At 45.5% G+C, this 15,732-nt stretch overlaps 6 protein-coding genes and 1 non-coding gene across 7 annotated transcripts; 3 read left to right on the forward strand and 4 right to left on the reverse strand.

The window, feature by feature from the left end:
* Positions 1-561: 561 nt before the first annotated feature.
* On the reverse strand, positions 562-1,914 carry VTP21DRAFT_1551 (uncharacterized protein; the record flags this gene model as incomplete). The annotated part of the gene is made up of 4 exons (XM_069391651.1): positions 562-900; positions 987-1,213; positions 1,258-1,566; positions 1,641-1,914. 4 exons carry the CDS (start codon positions 1,912-1,914, stop codon positions 562-564), a joined length of 1,149 nt encoding a protein of 382 aa, XP_069250888.1.
* Positions 1,915-2,696: 782 nt separating this feature from the next.
* On the forward strand, positions 2,697-2,768 carry VTP21DRAFT_t156. The gene has a single exon. It is a non-coding gene; the product is annotated as a tRNA-Gln (tRNA).
* Positions 2,769-2,888: 120 nt separating this feature from the next.
* VTP21DRAFT_1552 (uncharacterized protein) lies at positions 2,889-4,650 on the reverse strand (the record flags this gene model as incomplete). Its single annotated transcript, XM_069391652.1, has 4 exons — positions 2,889-3,051; positions 3,125-3,658; positions 3,729-4,348; positions 4,423-4,650. The coding sequence occupies 4 exons, from the start codon at positions 4,648-4,650 to the stop codon at positions 2,889-2,891; spliced, it is 1,545 nt and encodes a 514-aa protein (XP_069250889.1).
* A 2,779-nt stretch (positions 4,651-7,429) lies between these two features.
* Positions 7,430-9,391, forward strand: VTP21DRAFT_1553 (uncharacterized protein; the record flags this gene model as incomplete). The annotated part of the gene is made up of 2 exons (XM_069391653.1): positions 7,430-8,430; positions 8,509-9,391. The coding sequence occupies 2 exons, from the start codon at positions 7,430-7,432 to the stop codon at positions 9,389-9,391; spliced, it is 1,884 nt and encodes a 627-aa protein (XP_069250890.1).
* A 228-nt stretch (positions 9,392-9,619) lies between these two features.
* Positions 9,620-10,422, reverse strand: VTP21DRAFT_1554 (uncharacterized protein; the record flags this gene model as incomplete). Its single annotated transcript, XM_069391654.1, has 3 exons — positions 9,620-9,931; positions 10,004-10,258; positions 10,327-10,422. 3 exons carry the CDS (start codon positions 10,420-10,422, stop codon positions 9,620-9,622), a joined length of 663 nt encoding a protein of 220 aa, XP_069250891.1.
* A 1,770-nt stretch (positions 10,423-12,192) lies between these two features.
* On the forward strand, positions 12,193-13,770 carry VTP21DRAFT_1555 (uncharacterized protein; the record flags this gene model as incomplete). Its single annotated transcript, XM_069391655.1, has 8 exons — positions 12,193-12,342; positions 12,414-12,608; positions 12,679-12,877; positions 12,943-12,995; positions 13,061-13,137; positions 13,203-13,354; positions 13,427-13,483; positions 13,556-13,770. 8 exons carry the CDS (start codon positions 12,193-12,195, stop codon positions 13,768-13,770), a joined length of 1,098 nt encoding a protein of 365 aa, XP_069250892.1.
* A 154-nt stretch (positions 13,771-13,924) lies between these two features.
* On the reverse strand, positions 13,925-15,516 carry VTP21DRAFT_1556 (uncharacterized protein; the record flags this gene model as incomplete). The annotated part of the gene is made up of 2 exons (XM_069391656.1): positions 13,925-14,931; positions 15,000-15,516. 2 exons carry the CDS (start codon positions 15,514-15,516, stop codon positions 13,925-13,927), a joined length of 1,524 nt encoding a protein of 507 aa, XP_069250893.1.
* Between the last annotated feature and the right edge of the window lie 216 nt (positions 15,517-15,732).

Below are 15,732 nucleotides of genomic sequence, written 5' to 3' on the forward strand. Positions count from 1 at the left end.
GATTAGCTCCGAAAATTTAAAATATATAATAATAATATATTACCGATAGTCAACTCCCGATTTCTGTTGCGTGGAAACTCGGGAATGTGGAAGTTAGCGTTAGAAATCCTAAAAGTACATAAAATCTTGTTGATTTTGAACAGTACTAGCCTTAAATAAGAACTAGAAAATAGATGGAAATAGTAGAATAGATATAATGTTATAACAAGAGAAGCATTTTCACATACCACGTGGTATTTGTAATAGAGTAAATAATGTAGAACAAAGGTACGCTCAATTAAAAAATTGGTCTTCCGTAAGTTGGATGAAAAGATTAGATTGATTGAATTACTAGATTATATCTCGCTTTCGCTAGGCGATTCTCGTTGGTTAAATTCACCACGGTCCAGAACATATCTGTTGTGAAGTGTAGCAACTTTAACCAGCGAGAAGTTGGCTATCGAATTGAAAGTCTTAGCTAATTGAGGACTCCTTTTTGTTCGTTGCGATCACTGGTGTGGGCCTCGCTAAGTTTGTAATTGTGACTACGCCAATGTTGCATCAAATCTCAAGCGCTTTCTCCTACGATGAACTAAGTAGGCAATCACGGCCAAACTCGTCTGGTCCCTTGGTTCCAGCAAGCAATGCTAGCCTACCCCCAGAGCCCAATCCAAGGCACCCGGCCACAGCAAGTACAGCTGGCCACCCGTGGCTCAAGGCAACCTTGAGCCCGCCTGACGCAATTGCGCTGAAGTCCTCAGCGCTCATCTTGACACGCAGGTTTTCACGGCACTCCCCACTGCCTCCAACGCACCAGCAGCCTCGGAAGTCTCCCTGAATGTACATCCAGCATCCGACATCATCATCCGGACAATTTTGGATAGCGTTGTCGAGTCCACCCAGCAGCAGTGACCGCGTGATCTAGAGTTCAACTCGTGTATCAACACTTGGCCCGTCGGTGGGACTCAAGATAGGTCCTCGTTAGTGTCCAGCAATAACGTGGCAACCCTGGAGTCCTTTAGCACTGGGTCAACCACCACGGCACACGCAGTCGCGGCAGCGCGGCGAGTAGCACACAGCGAACACTCTCCAGCATCCTGTAAATAGGCAAGGTACCCGACGGCCATGCAGATCTTGGCATATGCTGGCTCCAATACGGAGCCAGCATTGGACAACAGGTACGAGCCCATGAACCCGTGCACTCCCTCACTCTCCAGCCTCGCCCTCAGCGTATCTGGATGGCATGAAGTGTAATGGTGTGTGCCGCGCCACTTGTACCCATGGGTGCACGGCCAATCTCGTATTGCCGAACGAAACGGTGCCCCATACAACATCCCCCACGGCCCGAATCCCAGCCAGCGCCCGGTGGGTGTGGGACTTTCCACCGCTGGCTAAGCGACTTCGGGCCATGGACTAATTGGCGTGGGGCTACAATGGTCACATCCAACCCCGGTGCACTGCGGGACTGCGTGTGTGGAGTTGAGTATACTCCCACGTGCAGCTGCCCAGACTTCAGTCCAGACTTGGTCCTGCCCACGCACCCATAAGCTGACGCCCGGGGATCGTGCTTTGGCGGCCTCAGCCCAGCTATCCAATGCCGTGCCAACGGCTGCCAACCTCGGGCTGGTGTCGCCCCAACCAACGTGCCTGTGGGCACATACTCCGCACTGCCCCACCAATCGGGTCCGAAGCCATATGTTCGAACAGTCTCTCCAGATCCGAGAGAGGAAGCAGCGTCTGTGAATACTCCACAACTTCCTCGGCAATACGGTGCCGCTGCACAAGGAGCACGGCTTGCACACTGACCATCAATTGCGGTGGGAAATCAATTGGGCCAGCTTCATCGAGGACCTCTGCGATCTTCCTCCGCTGTGAGCTATATATTGACATTTTAGATATGGATCCGTTCTCTATTACAGCATTGCCATGAGTCATGATGGAAGCTCGACAAGAAGGCAAGTAAGAAAATTTTTGTGAAGACGAGTGACGGAGATGATCGAGTGAAGTAGGCTGGAGTTTCGACTTTTAAGAGTGGAAGGTTGTTGTGAGGTGTGGTAAATTTAACCAATGAGAAGTCGGCTATCGAGCTAGTGATTTTGGCCAGTTGAGGATTCCTCTTTGTTTGTCGCGATTTCCTCGGTCGACGCAAACTTTTTTTTTGATCAATTGATGGAAACATTTATTAGTTTCCAAATATGACAAGAAGTTAATTTGATTACAAAGAGGGAAAATTATATGAAGGGATAAGATTGGATGGCAGAGATATTCGGGAATAACTTACGTGTGATCATGAAAAGGAAGAATAAGAAGGAGTAGAGAAGAAAATAAAAAGAAAGACAGAGTGAAAATGAAATATAAGAATAGCGTGTATGTAATGTTCCTATAGTAATTGGGTATTCGGTGAGAGGAATAGGTTGTAAAGGAGAATTAAAAGGAAATGGAATAGAGGGTGTATAAGCGGTCACTCCAGTACTATCAGCTCCTCCTTTTACCACTCCTTGTTTGCACCACCTTTTTCGGAGAACAATTAAGAAGTAGTAATAGCAGAGTAACCAGACACAACAGGAACTGAGAGCAAGGGTTAGGAGAGACAGTATTAATGGAAAGACAAGGCACGACAGGACGGCACTTTTTTCCAAGCCACTTTCCAAACCCTACTGCGCCATAGATCCATATATTATAGAATTTCCACCACAACCACAACAAGTGGTCAATTGGGTCCTATGGTGTAATCGGTAGCACCCAGGACTTTGAATCCTGTAACCTGAGTTCGATTCTCAGTGGGACCATCTCTTTATTTTTGGGTCGAGGTTTTTTATTTTTTCAATTTTTTTTATGCTTCACTCTCACTTCTTTTTATTTTATTTCGATGCAAACAGGATGCATTACAATGAACAACACAATTTATTTCATACAATCCTTTTCATCATCAAGTCTCGATACATATCTACATTCTCCCAAGTTAACTTAACCAACTGCCGTCTAGTTAAAGGCTTGCGGGTAAAAGGGCATAGGTTCCGGGATTTAGGCGCATTCAGAATTTTAACCCAATTGTTGTAGTCGCACACATATCTGCGTAGAGCACAAATGCAAGAGATAGGCGAATTAACTCCTCTATAGTGAGAAAATAAAAAATGAGGCATACCCGTCCGGTGATATAGCCGGTTCCCTCATGGGTTGGTGAGTGATCATATCCGTTATGTCGGGCACCGGGTTAGTAGCCGCTAGTTCGATTTCGCGCTTATTTTTGAGGCGCTTGCTCTTTCCGCAGTAAGTGTTGGCCTTGACAAGATGCCGGTAGCTTGCTCGTAGCTCTGTGACGAGGACACAAGGGAGGGGAGAGGCGAGATTTCCCGAGCTAACGAGAGTGTTGTAGGCATGATGGAGTTGGAATCCAGCGCGTCCAGGAAACTGTTTAGAGAGGAGGCCCCATGGGACGCGTGATTCGTCAAAGTTCTTGTCTGTGTCGGATTGAGGTTTGTCTGAATTTGAGGCGAAAGCCGAGAGTTGCCTGAGAAGTAGTGCTTGCTCTTCAGGAGTGAATTCGGAAGAATTAAAGGATTCTGTCTGATCGGGGGGCAGCAAGCGGTAGAGATATTCATCAGGGTCAGCTGCTAGTGCCAGCTCCGCGAGGAGCTGTTGAAGCTTTGGGTCAGAGAAACCGTAATAGAGCGGACCACTTATTACCATTGGAAGCATTAGTATTAACATCGAAAGAGTTTAGCCTAAGCGTGCATTGAAAAGGTTACCTTATTCTTGTATTTTTTGTGGATCGATAGGCTAGGCATACTTCTGTCCATGGCTGGGTGGGCGTATTGCCTTGGTAGCGTTTTCCTGTTGCTTTTTCCTCCACTAAGAATAATGGTTTCCCCTCAGGCCCCTCTTCAATAGACATCAGGAACTCTCTATCCCACTCTATACGAAGCGCAAGAAATCCGGGTGGATATATGTGATGATAGAGTGCTGTTTGAGAGGACCAATAATCTGGATGAGGGTGATATCGGCCGAGCGAGAGGATGGTAGTTGGAGTTGAATCGAGTTTAAGAGGGAGTAGGGTCGTATTTTCTTCCTGAACTATCTTTGTGCCTATGTCTACATTAGTTTTCTCGAAATTCTTCGCCAGCAACTGCTCATCAAGGATAGCTTCTCTCCGCTGTCTCCCCTTTTTCCTGGTTCCCTCTTTTACGGCTTCTTCCGACTCAGCTACTAGTGTAGCGGAATTAATTGCTTTTTCTAGCTTCCGTCTTAATGCTCTCGATTTTACAGGATCCGCAAGCTGATCTAAAACGGCCTGCTCGTCACCCCCATGAATCTCCAGAGCTAAATGCGCCTCTTCTCTTGAGAGCGAGGCCACCATAAGCATCTCGAGCTGTCAGTCAATTCAATCAGGGAAAATATCAGCATTTGTGGCATTTTGACCCAAATACACTCAGTTATAACCACCTTTTCATTTTCGAGCCTTTCCCTCCTCTTCTTGAATTGAGCCTGCAGTTTTGCAACTCGTTCGTTGACAATGCGTCTTTGCTCTTCGGTGAGAAAATCATCTTCATCATTGAGGAAAGTAGTGGCAGAAAGCGGAGGATCTACAGTGGCATGAGGACATGGAGAAGTACTGCGGGAATGATTTTGCGGTGTGGCCAAAGAATCTGTACTCAGTTTTCGCTTCGACATTGCATTTATGAATAGGAGGGAAATAAAGCGCGTTCGACGCGTTACTTCACGGTACTGCGGCGCAGCAATTAATTAATTGTCATTTGCCTATAGACATGAAATCATTTTTAGTGCAATCGATACACAATCACTTGTAGTAGCTTTCCAAAAACCACTATCAAAATTCTCCCTTCCTCTAGTAAGTTTTTCTCTATTTACAGACCTAACTAGTACCTCCCCCAATAATTACCTTAATATTTACTTCGATATTTACTTTATTAATTAAATTAATATTTAAACTAATACTTACCCTCATACGCTCCTTAGGCCATATTTAAAACCCTGTAATACAGTTGGTTAGTGCCAGCCGCATTTTTATTCACTCTTAAACCCCCTTAGCACCTTATTAAATTGGATAGAGAGGTCTGCAACAGCGTCTGAAGGCAGGAGGAAACCTCAAAGAGGGAAAGATTTTGCTCGCTAGCGGTATAAACCTATTTCCTTTGAGATAATCAACCATTGCTCCCGAACCTCTATCCTATACCAGGAATTTTTCCCAAAAATACAATCTCCTGTGTATGAAATTATGTACATAAAGCTTCGAAGAAATAGTAGTCAAGGATTCCATAGGAGACCGCCAAGAGAGTGGGATGGAATTCCCCACTTAAACCAAACTCCCTTGGATACAAGAACGAAAATATAATTCCTTGACACCATTTCTTCTTTTGACACCTCCCCCCTCCCCCTCCCCCTCCCCCTCTTCCAGCCCCATCCAAATAAACTGTATAATTATAGTGCCAACTTCATAATCCGTTTGCACAATCCCTCGATATCTAGCGCTGGCCCAAGTGATTCAATCCTTGTAATATGCCTTTTAACCCCTGGTGTTTTCTTCTCCTCCGTCTCTTCATTATGCTTCGGAGGATGTTTCGTCGCCCGCTTATCCTTTTTTGTAAGGATTTTCTGGTTGACTTCTACTTTCTCGTCTCCCGCAGAATCGCTATACGCATAAATCATGTTGTTTTCGTATGAACACGAAAAGAAGGTCGAAAACTTAGGTTTTCAACCACCACAAGCGTGCGAGTGAACCAAACCGCCTCCAAACCGAAAGCTTCAACTAAACAGAACAATCAAACGCGAAAAAGTCGGGCGAGGCGAAAAAAATACCGTCCAGCCTCGGATTAAGTAGTATTAATATCTCTCTCTATGCTAGAGTTTCGATCAAGCTTGCTCTAAATTTTGTGATCGAATAGAAATTTTCTTCTAGAAGTGATATATCCACACCAATTAATCATATACTGAAAACGTGGTGAACTTTGTGACTATTTTTGGACTACAAAATTTATCTTCCATCATCCATCAAAAACAACAGCAAAGGGTGATCCAGTCAACTACTGTATATAATTCGGCCAAGTGTATCACTTGCACGGCCGCCGAGCCTCCCCTACCATCTAAGCTGCTGAAACTGAGCGCGATAGTTTCAAAACTTCAAATTGCTAAGCATGCTTTTACAATTGAAGTTCCCGTCGAGTGATGGGAAAACTTATTTCTAAGGTTGATTCCGGTGATTGTGGGATGAGATGGACTATCTCGCACTATAGCAATGCATTATCAATTGACGATAGATGCAATCACAATAATTTTGTTAACTCGCTCTTAACCATGTAATTGACCCATATGGTACGGATTAAAGTGAACAGGTTGGAAAAGTTCCGCTCTATTTCAGGCACCACATCCATATATGGATGTGGTGCCTGAGAGAAGATTTCATTGTGAATAGAAAATAGAATGAATGAAAATAAAATGACGCATCCAAACTAAAAAGATTTCTCTTTTTGGAAAGTCAATGTTAGTATACCATTTGCTCCTACATTCAAAGTCCTTAACAATGCCGCAAATTTGTAATTGCGGATGGGATAATCTCATCCAGTATCAAGTTTAAGAATAAAAAAAAGGTTTCCACTTTTTATCTCATATCTAAACGCTACTTTTAATACCACCTGAGCATCATCTAAGATATAGATATCGGTGGCCGTGTATGGTTGAAGAGTGTAAGGCTGTAGGCGCAAAGAGACTGCTCATTTCCATTCGCAATGCCTCGGGAGAAACAACGCATTTTCTAGGTCTCGTCCAAGGTTAAAACGAGTGGGCGATAGCAAGCCTGCCACGTTACTGTTGAAATGCGCTCCATCTCTCCACGTGGGGCGACCGGGCTTTCGGCCATGACCTCATTCGATTTGTGTACGAGCCAATGCTACACACTACTAACTGCATAACATACATGACCTATTATGAGGGCAGCTGTGTTAGAGTTGACCTATTGAGGTTATCTTGTATACTCTACAGTGCGAACAGGGAGTTGTACCTTAGTTCTTAGATCAGTAGCTATGAGGACCGGATCCGCGGATGTAACCAGACTCTTGAAGCTTGTCGACTCCAGGGGGCGGTATAGGGTCGATATTCCCGTCCGCTTCGTGCCGATATAATAATGCTTTCACGATAGGCGAAGGGAAGGGAAAATCCAAAATTCCTTGGGAGTACAAATTCACAGCGCACAGCACCGCCATTTTCTATTCTCATTAAGTAAGGCATCTATTTCCCGACGCTTTCAGCACTGTTTATATGCGCAGATCACATGATCTCGTCGGATTGCTGCTGCCATCGTGGCCTGGCTTCAATAGCTCCGTCGAAACCTTGTACTGGATTGAAAAAAACTCAAACTTTCAGAATAGAGATATAATAGTATAGGGGAAGGAGAGGAGGGGGTGGAGAAGGGGTGCGGCTTTATGCGCTGTGAACAATGGCAAGAACAGCCTCAGGAGGAAAGCTAGTGGAGTCTGACAGTGATGACGGAACCCAGCTGTGGTTTTCTTTGAAGGATATCGTCGAGGAGGCAGAGAAGGCGGCGTCCATGGTGGATACGTTCCGCTCAGGCAGGCAGACCGTGGCCCCTTCGGCTATCCAGAAGGCCTGGAATTATTTGAGGTGTCGACCCAAGGCTACCAAGGCGAAAAAAAAGGGAGATAGCCAGCACGGGGAAACTACCAACCCGCTAACAACTGGGAAAGCCGAGGAAAAACAAACGATATCTTGGCCCTGCTCGCAGAACGAGAGCTTTGAGTGTAGGCTACAGGTTCATATTAATCTACGAGATATCACCGACCTGCAGAACTTGCTTCGCGAGTATCTGCTGAATGAGCCTATAGCGGGTCGACCACACTTTAAAGCGTCAAAAATGCATCGCCAGAAAACTTGCCTCAGCTTTGATTGCACCCGCTATATAAAGTACACACAACCATTTACTAAATTGACCAAGGATAGTTTTCAGGATTCCGATTTGTCTGCATTATCTCGTCATTCATTCACTGAATACCTCCTTGACACCTACCTCTCGCCAAGATGTTTCCGCTACCATTGCCCGGTCAACCGCGTGGAGATAAAGAATTCTTTTCTCCGTGGCGAAATTAACAAGGGATTCCTTTACTCTGCCATCGCATGGAGCGCCCAACACTTGTATCAATACCATCCCAAAGCACATGGCCAAGAGCCCCGTCTCATGGCACTTGCAAAGTCTTATTTTAAAGAGGCCAAGCGAAGCATCCAAGACGTTTTTGATGAGCCTTCCGAGACCACTGTCTTGACGTCCTATAACATCTACTGCTATCTTCTTGCAATAAATAATCTACAGGAGGCTCACGCTTATCTCAATATTGCCGTTTCTATGGCACGGCAACTCAGAATCGACTGGGACATCGCGAGCGAAATGGATCCGCTTAGGAGGGAAGCAAGGAGGCGTCTATGGTAAAGCAAGTTGTAGACCCTGCTTGCATAGGCAACAAAAGGTTGACTTTAATTGCATTTACTTGCATCTCCTATCAGGTGGGCCCTGTTCAGTCACGAGCAGTGTTCTTTACTCTATGGAGGACGCTCTTTCACGTTGTATATTCCAGAAAACCTACATCTTTACAAGCCAACCCCTCTCCCCCACGAGGGAGATGATACCCGAAATACTTTGGTTTGTATCCGAAACAAATCCTGTTTTCATATCGAGTTGGCTGATGCTAATATAGATGCCTTCTTTGTCCTGCAGCAATTTGTGACCAGTCTGACGAACTGGCATGCTCTTCTTCTCAACCTCCCACAAGTGGATTTCCGCGAGCCCGACGATTACGTATTAAAAACGTTCGCGGCTGCCACCTCCATCATCGGCCGATTTTTACCCCCTTCGAACGACAAGAGGTATACCCGCCAAACTAAGCGACTTTCAAGTACCGAATGTTTCTTTGAGTCACTATATTGGAGCGCGTGGGCCAGGGTGTGGTATAACTTCCTAGAGCCGGACGGGTCCAGACTGCCATCGCCGTATCGAATGGAGACACCCTTAATGCGCATGTTACGTTCGATGGCCATAGAGGAGTGCGCAAGAGCCGCCAACCAAATTTCAACACTCCTCCAGGAAATCGTCCCTCTTCAAGATGACTGCAGCCCCATACCATACGGCTCCAATTTTCTGGCATGCCAAATACACCAGTACATAGTGGCGCACCATTCGGATTCGCAGATGGGCCGGGTCGCTTTTCAGCATCTTTACACTACCTATCGCCTGGTGAGCTCGAAAGGCGACCTTTTCTCGCGTTTTTCGACCAAGGGCTATCTAAAGATGGTGCTCGATATTCTGGGAGAGATTGGCGCCAAAAGCCCGTATGCAAGAATCCATTTTGCCGACTTCGATTTCCCATCCTTTTTCCGCTCCATCATATAGTCTTGTATTTAGTTTGTAACAATAGTTCTTTCCCATGATTTTGTTATGGGTGAGTCATATTTTCGCTAGGTTTCCTGTCGCTATTTCAATGCAATAATAGTTGATATATCGAGGATGCTCATGAATAATAGAAAATCAAAAGACGGCAAAATTGATAGACTATATAACAACAATAAAAAAATCCATCGGCCAAACACTTTGAAACTTTTATTATCGAGCTCCACTGTACTAGGCTCCATCCTCCATACCGGGGGGGGACACCGTGGATGAGTAAGCAGGGGGGACATCTCTGTAAGTCGGTGGTGCTGATGGAGCTGGAGTAGGAGCGTATGGGGTGGGTGGGATATGGATTGCTGCATGGGGAGGTCGCATTGGCGTTATGAATTTCGAGCGAGCCAGGTGTATGTGCAACCTTTTTTTCTTTGCTTGGAAGGCACCTGGCAACCCACTGAAGTGTCGCTCCATTCTCCAAAGGAGCCCGTATTTTTGCATGTCATCGCGGCTCAAGCTTCCCAAGAGCGCCAGAAGTCCTGGAATAAACTGAGCGGGCCAAGGAAAATATAACATTAGGATCGTAAATAGGAAAGAACAGGGAGAGGATTTCGAAATTACCACTTTTTCGAATTTGCGTTGGTATTTAATTGGAATGTAGATTAGAAAGAACGCGTATATCAATGTAACAAGGACCATGACAAGAACTATTGCCCACCAATATTCTTTCGTAATATTGAAAGAATTGCCCAACACACACATGATAACAAAATACGTAATAGGGAAGAGGAGACATCTCCAAAAATTATATGGAAATTTCTCAGCAAGAAACTGGTCTAATTCCTCCTTTCGTGCACTGAACACCTCACTAGGCATCTAGAACAAATGCTAAGGTCAGAAGACAGAGACAGTATGATTTTCCGAGTACGTGCTTATCATATTACCAATTCTTCTAGAAATGAATTGTAATCGGTTATCACGAATTGGAGCCCACTACGCCAATGTTGTAATTCAATGGTTACGAGAATTTCATCTGTCATTGTAATGGGAATATTGGTAGTATAATAAACGTCTTGTACTAAAGTTGCAAAACATCTTTTAAAAGCTAGAATAGCCTCAAAGTTCATTGGCCAGCGATTTGGTATATGTATGCTCTGCTCCAATGTACCAAGTCCTTGAAAGAAAATCTCGGTAAGAAAAATTACAAATCATCTCCGCCGCGCACAGTCATTGTTCAACGGCGAATTTGATAGTGCTGCTCTTTAATATGTACCTCCTCATTGAGTTGTAATATCGAATAAGTAGCTTTGGATTAAAATACTTCACGACCTCCATATCCTTCATATGTTTTAATATGAGGCAGTGTGCACTGTTTAAAGCCTGGGCACAATTCCTTTTAGTCCGTATTCAAATAGAGTGCTTTTAGCTAATGGTTGCATTTGCCTTGTATCCAAGAGACGTGTTTAAATTCAGAGATTAACCTGAAAATAGGTCCTCTATAATGACCTCTTCAACCTATATCCCATCTTAAAACCAACTTCAATGGATAGTGTCACATATCTATGCAATATATCTTTATTCGAATAGCTACCGAAACCTTCTCAAAATAAACGCCCTTGTATAAGGTTCCAGATCACATCATCTTCTATCGCAATGATTACTTTAACTATATAAGAACATAGATTAATATAGCTAGCAGTACCGACGCAAGTTGCTTGAAAACATCCATTGACATCATGATCGTTTGCACGGCAATAACCTTTCCTTGACACGATCTAACACACGTGTCAAATGGCGTAAGTTTTGAAGGGAATGCTTCCTTAAACCCTGAGGCCTATTTGAGTGCTTAACAGGATGCTCCAATAACATATACATTTCGGTCTATTTCACAGTTCCTCTGCTATTAGTATCATAATACTCCCCATACTCAATAAGTCTGTATTCTCATCTTTCGGGAGGGACATCTTTAATATTCCAGTTGAAGTTAAATATTCACTTTAACTCTGCACTCCGACTAACTAGTCTCGTACACTCTAAGCTCTCTCTTCTTGCCACTCCTTGCCGACAGCGAGCCATCTCTCAACTCACTTACATATCTCCTTCACTAGTTCTAGCTCCTTATTCATGATTCTCTACACCCATGTCCAACATCAACAATCTAGCCATTATTAAGGCAGCAGAATAGCTCCTTCAACAATTTCCACAAGCAGCCCTTATCCATCGAGATCTTAAAACCCGCTGAAAGAAGAGGACATAACGGAAGAGATACGCACAATTATCCCTCACCCCCAACTTGCTTGAACTATTACGCTGGCACAACGGTACGAATAAGTCTAACTTCACGTGTGAAGGCCAAATGATGGACGCAGCGTTAATTGTAAAAAAGTATAATGATACCAGAAGCTCACTTTCGGATTTTCCAAAGGAGGAGCACGATCCGTATTATCCTGCGTACATCAGCCCATTCATTGATGCTTAGAATGCGGACATGTTTTATGACAAGAGAACCGTTAAGGTTGGCTTCAAGCTCAACGGCGAGGGAGCGGATGAGATCGAATGGCTACCAAATCTAGAAGCGCGCTTAATTCAGGCTAAGGAGGATATGGAATCGGGTAGAGTAACCCTTAAAGATGGGTATTATTTATATAAAATTCTAGAGGAAGACGCGGATGAAGAATAATGCTCTTCAACCATAAATACTATATAATATATAGCATTCGTGATTTAGAAATTGAGCTGTGCCACACCTTGTTTGCACTAATCAAGTGTACTCTCGAGTATCTAAAACCTATTCACTACAATAAAAAACCATGGCAGACATTTTTGCCAGCACAATAGATAGCGGCTTTCAAGTCACACACCCTGCGCATCATAAAATCTCCAAGGTCCGGTGGGCGAACACAGAAACTTACAGCGATCGCGAACTATTATTTGTAACAGGGGGTTGGGACTCTGGAGAAGTAAATTATTTGAGATAAAATAGCATTTCTATTTTGAATGGAATGGTAAACGCGTTCATGACTTGCTTTAGAACAATGGAATCGCATTGTGGGCACTAGATAATCCTCAGCAAGATCAAGACACGCCTCTCGATGAGCGGCACCCTCGTCAACTTGCGGAGATACGCCATTCAGGGGACCTCACGGACCTTGCTTTCACGCGCAAGGCTGAGGTGGTTGTCAGCGGGACATCAACTGGATACATCAACACATATAAAATAACACGTGTAAGTGCTCTATTGATCTCGAAAATGCATTAATACGAGGAAATGGTTTCAAGAATTTGTCGGTAATTAGAGCGACGACTCGACTTCGGCCAATATCGAGGAGATCTCCTCAGTTCTACGACACCAAAATACTTCATTAAATCGCCCTGTTGCCTGCACCAGCTTGGCGGTTCAACCTAGTTTTAGCGCTAATCCTGAGGTAGTAAGTTGCGGAGATGACGGGAAGTTAGTGGTGTCCAGAGTCGAGGATGGAAGGACGGAGAGCTACGGTAAGAGTGTTCCCGCATTGCTGGCTGTTTGTTTATTTTGTCTAATTCCTTTTTATTCTGGGCAGACGTCGATGCTATGACCGTCAATGCAATATCGTGGGCGTCTCAAAATCAAATTGTGAAGCGAAATCATTTTCTTTCATTCTCCAGGCCCCGCCTAATTCTTTGTTTCCATTTTAACAGATTATTGTGAGCAGCAGTGGACGAATGAAACTCTTTGATCGAAGAGATTTAAGAAAACCCACCTCGGTTGTAGCAGAGTAGGTGGTTTCTCATCTCTGACTCTTCGAATTGAAACTTATGAGCGTTTGGTCTCCATGGATAGTGAAAAGTCAGATGGCTTAAATTGTATCGCCGTGAATCCGTCGCAGATCAATCGAATTGTCACAGGAAGCGCTACCGGTGGCGTCAAAGTATGGGATCTAAAGAATCTCTCTGAATCCACATCCCGCAACTATTCTGTGCATAAATCTCCGGGTATGGTTGCCTTGGTATGAAAAACCTAAATGATTGTGAAATAACCTTTTATTTTTTTATTGATTCCTCTAGTGTGGGAAGTGCTATTCCATCCAATTGAGCCGGAGAAAGTACTCAGTTGCTCCGAAGGTTGGTGTTGAACTTCACTCATTTCATAAGGGGTTTTTTTTTTCTAAATTTTATCAACCTGCTTACCCTTAGATGGCAGCTGCTGTTTGACGGATTGGCGCCACTCACCTGAGGAGTCGCTGCACTATTTCTCGCTGCTCGGATCGGGCGATCAACGCAATCCCGTACGCCCTCTACGGAATGCATACAACCATCTCGGAATTAACACGCTCGACTACCACGCCCAAGCAAAGGTGCTGGTTGCGGGGACCGATGGGGAGAGCTTGTTGCTTGATTTTACAATTTAATAAAATTTTTAGTTTTGCACAGCAGAAAAAGCATCATCACGGGTCTATCTATTCTAGCTCAAGATATCTTGACGAAAAAATAAATATACAACACAATCAAATCAGATCAACACGGGACTATCCCATTCATCCACCCAATCCCATCGGAGGCGGTCTACAGCCTGGCCTTGGTATCCTTTTCTAATTTCTCAAAGTATGCGCTCAAGAGTCGGCGCTGTATCTTTCCGGTAGCCGTCTTGGGGATGGACTCCATGATATGTATTTTCTTGGGGCACTTGAATTCGGCCAGCTTCTTCCGGCAATGCTCCTTGAGCTGCTCCTCGATCCCACGCTGAGCGGACCGCAGCACCACCGCGGCATGCACCTCTTGGCCATACATCTCATCCTTCCATGCGAACGAGACGGCTTCTGCCACGGCCGGGTGTTCGAGCAGGGTGGCGTCCACCTCGAGGGGCGATATCTTCTCCCCCCCCCGATTGATGAGCTCTTTGATGCGTCCGGTGAGGACAAGGTATCCGTCGTCGTCAAAGTACCCCTGGTCTCCGGTGCGGAAGTAGCGGTCCTTGGTAAACGACGATGCGTTTGCGCTCGGGTTGTTGAGGTAGCCCCGGGTCACATTCTCCCCGCGAATGCAAACCTCGCCCTCCTTCACCCGTCTGCCCTTCTCGTCCAGGATCACGACCTCCACCCCTTGGGGCAGCCCAACCGTACCTGGCTTACGCTTGAGCGGGGGGAGTGGATTGGAGGTCATCTGGTGGGATGCTTCTGTCATGGCATACGCTTCCAACACCGGGCATCCCATTGCCTTCTCGAGGGCATGGAAGGTGGGGGGGGCCAGACTGGAGGATGCGGAGCGAATGAAGCGGATCTTGGGCATGGGATTCGGCAGCGGGTGCCGCAAGATAATTTGATGGATCGTGGGGACGGCGCTGTACCAATTGCATTGGTAGCGGGTGAAGTCGTTCCAGAACGAGGTGGCGGAGAAACGGGGGGCAATCACCACGCTTCCACCAGCAAGGAGCGATGAGAGGAGCACGCCGACTAAGCCGTGTACGTGGAAGAGAGGCATGACTAGGTAGGTGCGGTCGTTGGGGGAGAGCTTATATGTTTGCGCAATATTGCTCATGCTCGTCACTAGGTTTTTGTGAGTTAGCGGCACACCTGGAAAATTCAAAGCCAATCAAGTTAGAAATGCTAAGCGATGAGGGAAGCCTAATGGAATGACTAACCTTTGGGCCGCCCCGTCGTTCCTGAGGTATGAAGTAATAATGCATTGTCTTGATCCTGGGGTTCCAATTCATATTCTTTTCCGCCATTTTCCTCGTCGAAAAACTCCAAGCTGACCTCGTTTCCGGCCCATCCTGCTTCCGCAACTCGGGCCCCAAGTGCTCTAGCTGCACTGACTGCTGGGGCAAATGCTCGTACCGAGCCTCGGGGCACGATGACGACTTTGCTGCGGGAATCCTCGATGTAGAACTTGAATTCCTCTTCCTTGTAGGCGGGATTCAGAGGTGCAGCGAGGAGTCGAGCACGGGTGATGCCAAGGAAGGCGCCCACGAATTCGATTCCATTCGGAAGAGCAAAGGACACTACGTCTCCCGGAGAAAGCGGGACACGGCGGATAAGTTGACGGGCGAAAGAGAGGGCGATGCGATCAATCTGCGCGTAAGTGAGAGATGGGCCATCAGGAATGATTACGGCGATGCCTTGGGGAGATTTTTTGGAAATGACGGGTAGCGTCGACATTATGCATAAATTAGAGTGCTGAAGCGGTTTTGCCGAATGCGAAATTGCTCGCCGTTTTTTGGATCTCATCTCTAATATGATGCAATTTAGGTTAGGTTTGATATCTCCTAATATTCATCCGGGAAAAAAGTTTAGGAGAACTCAGATGTGCCGCTTAGTCAAAGGCGGTGAAATACAATGGCTGGTAAATTACATATACCAGTCTTGGCACACTAT

This window comes from Calcarisporiella thermophila (assembly GCF_041956535.1).
Source record: "Calcarisporiella thermophila strain CBS 279.70 unplaced genomic scaffold VTP21scaffold_12, whole genome shotgun sequence".
Lineage (NCBI taxonomy): Eukaryota > Fungi > Calcarisporiellomycota > Calcarisporiellomycetes > Calcarisporiellales > Calcarisporiellaceae > Calcarisporiella > Calcarisporiella thermophila.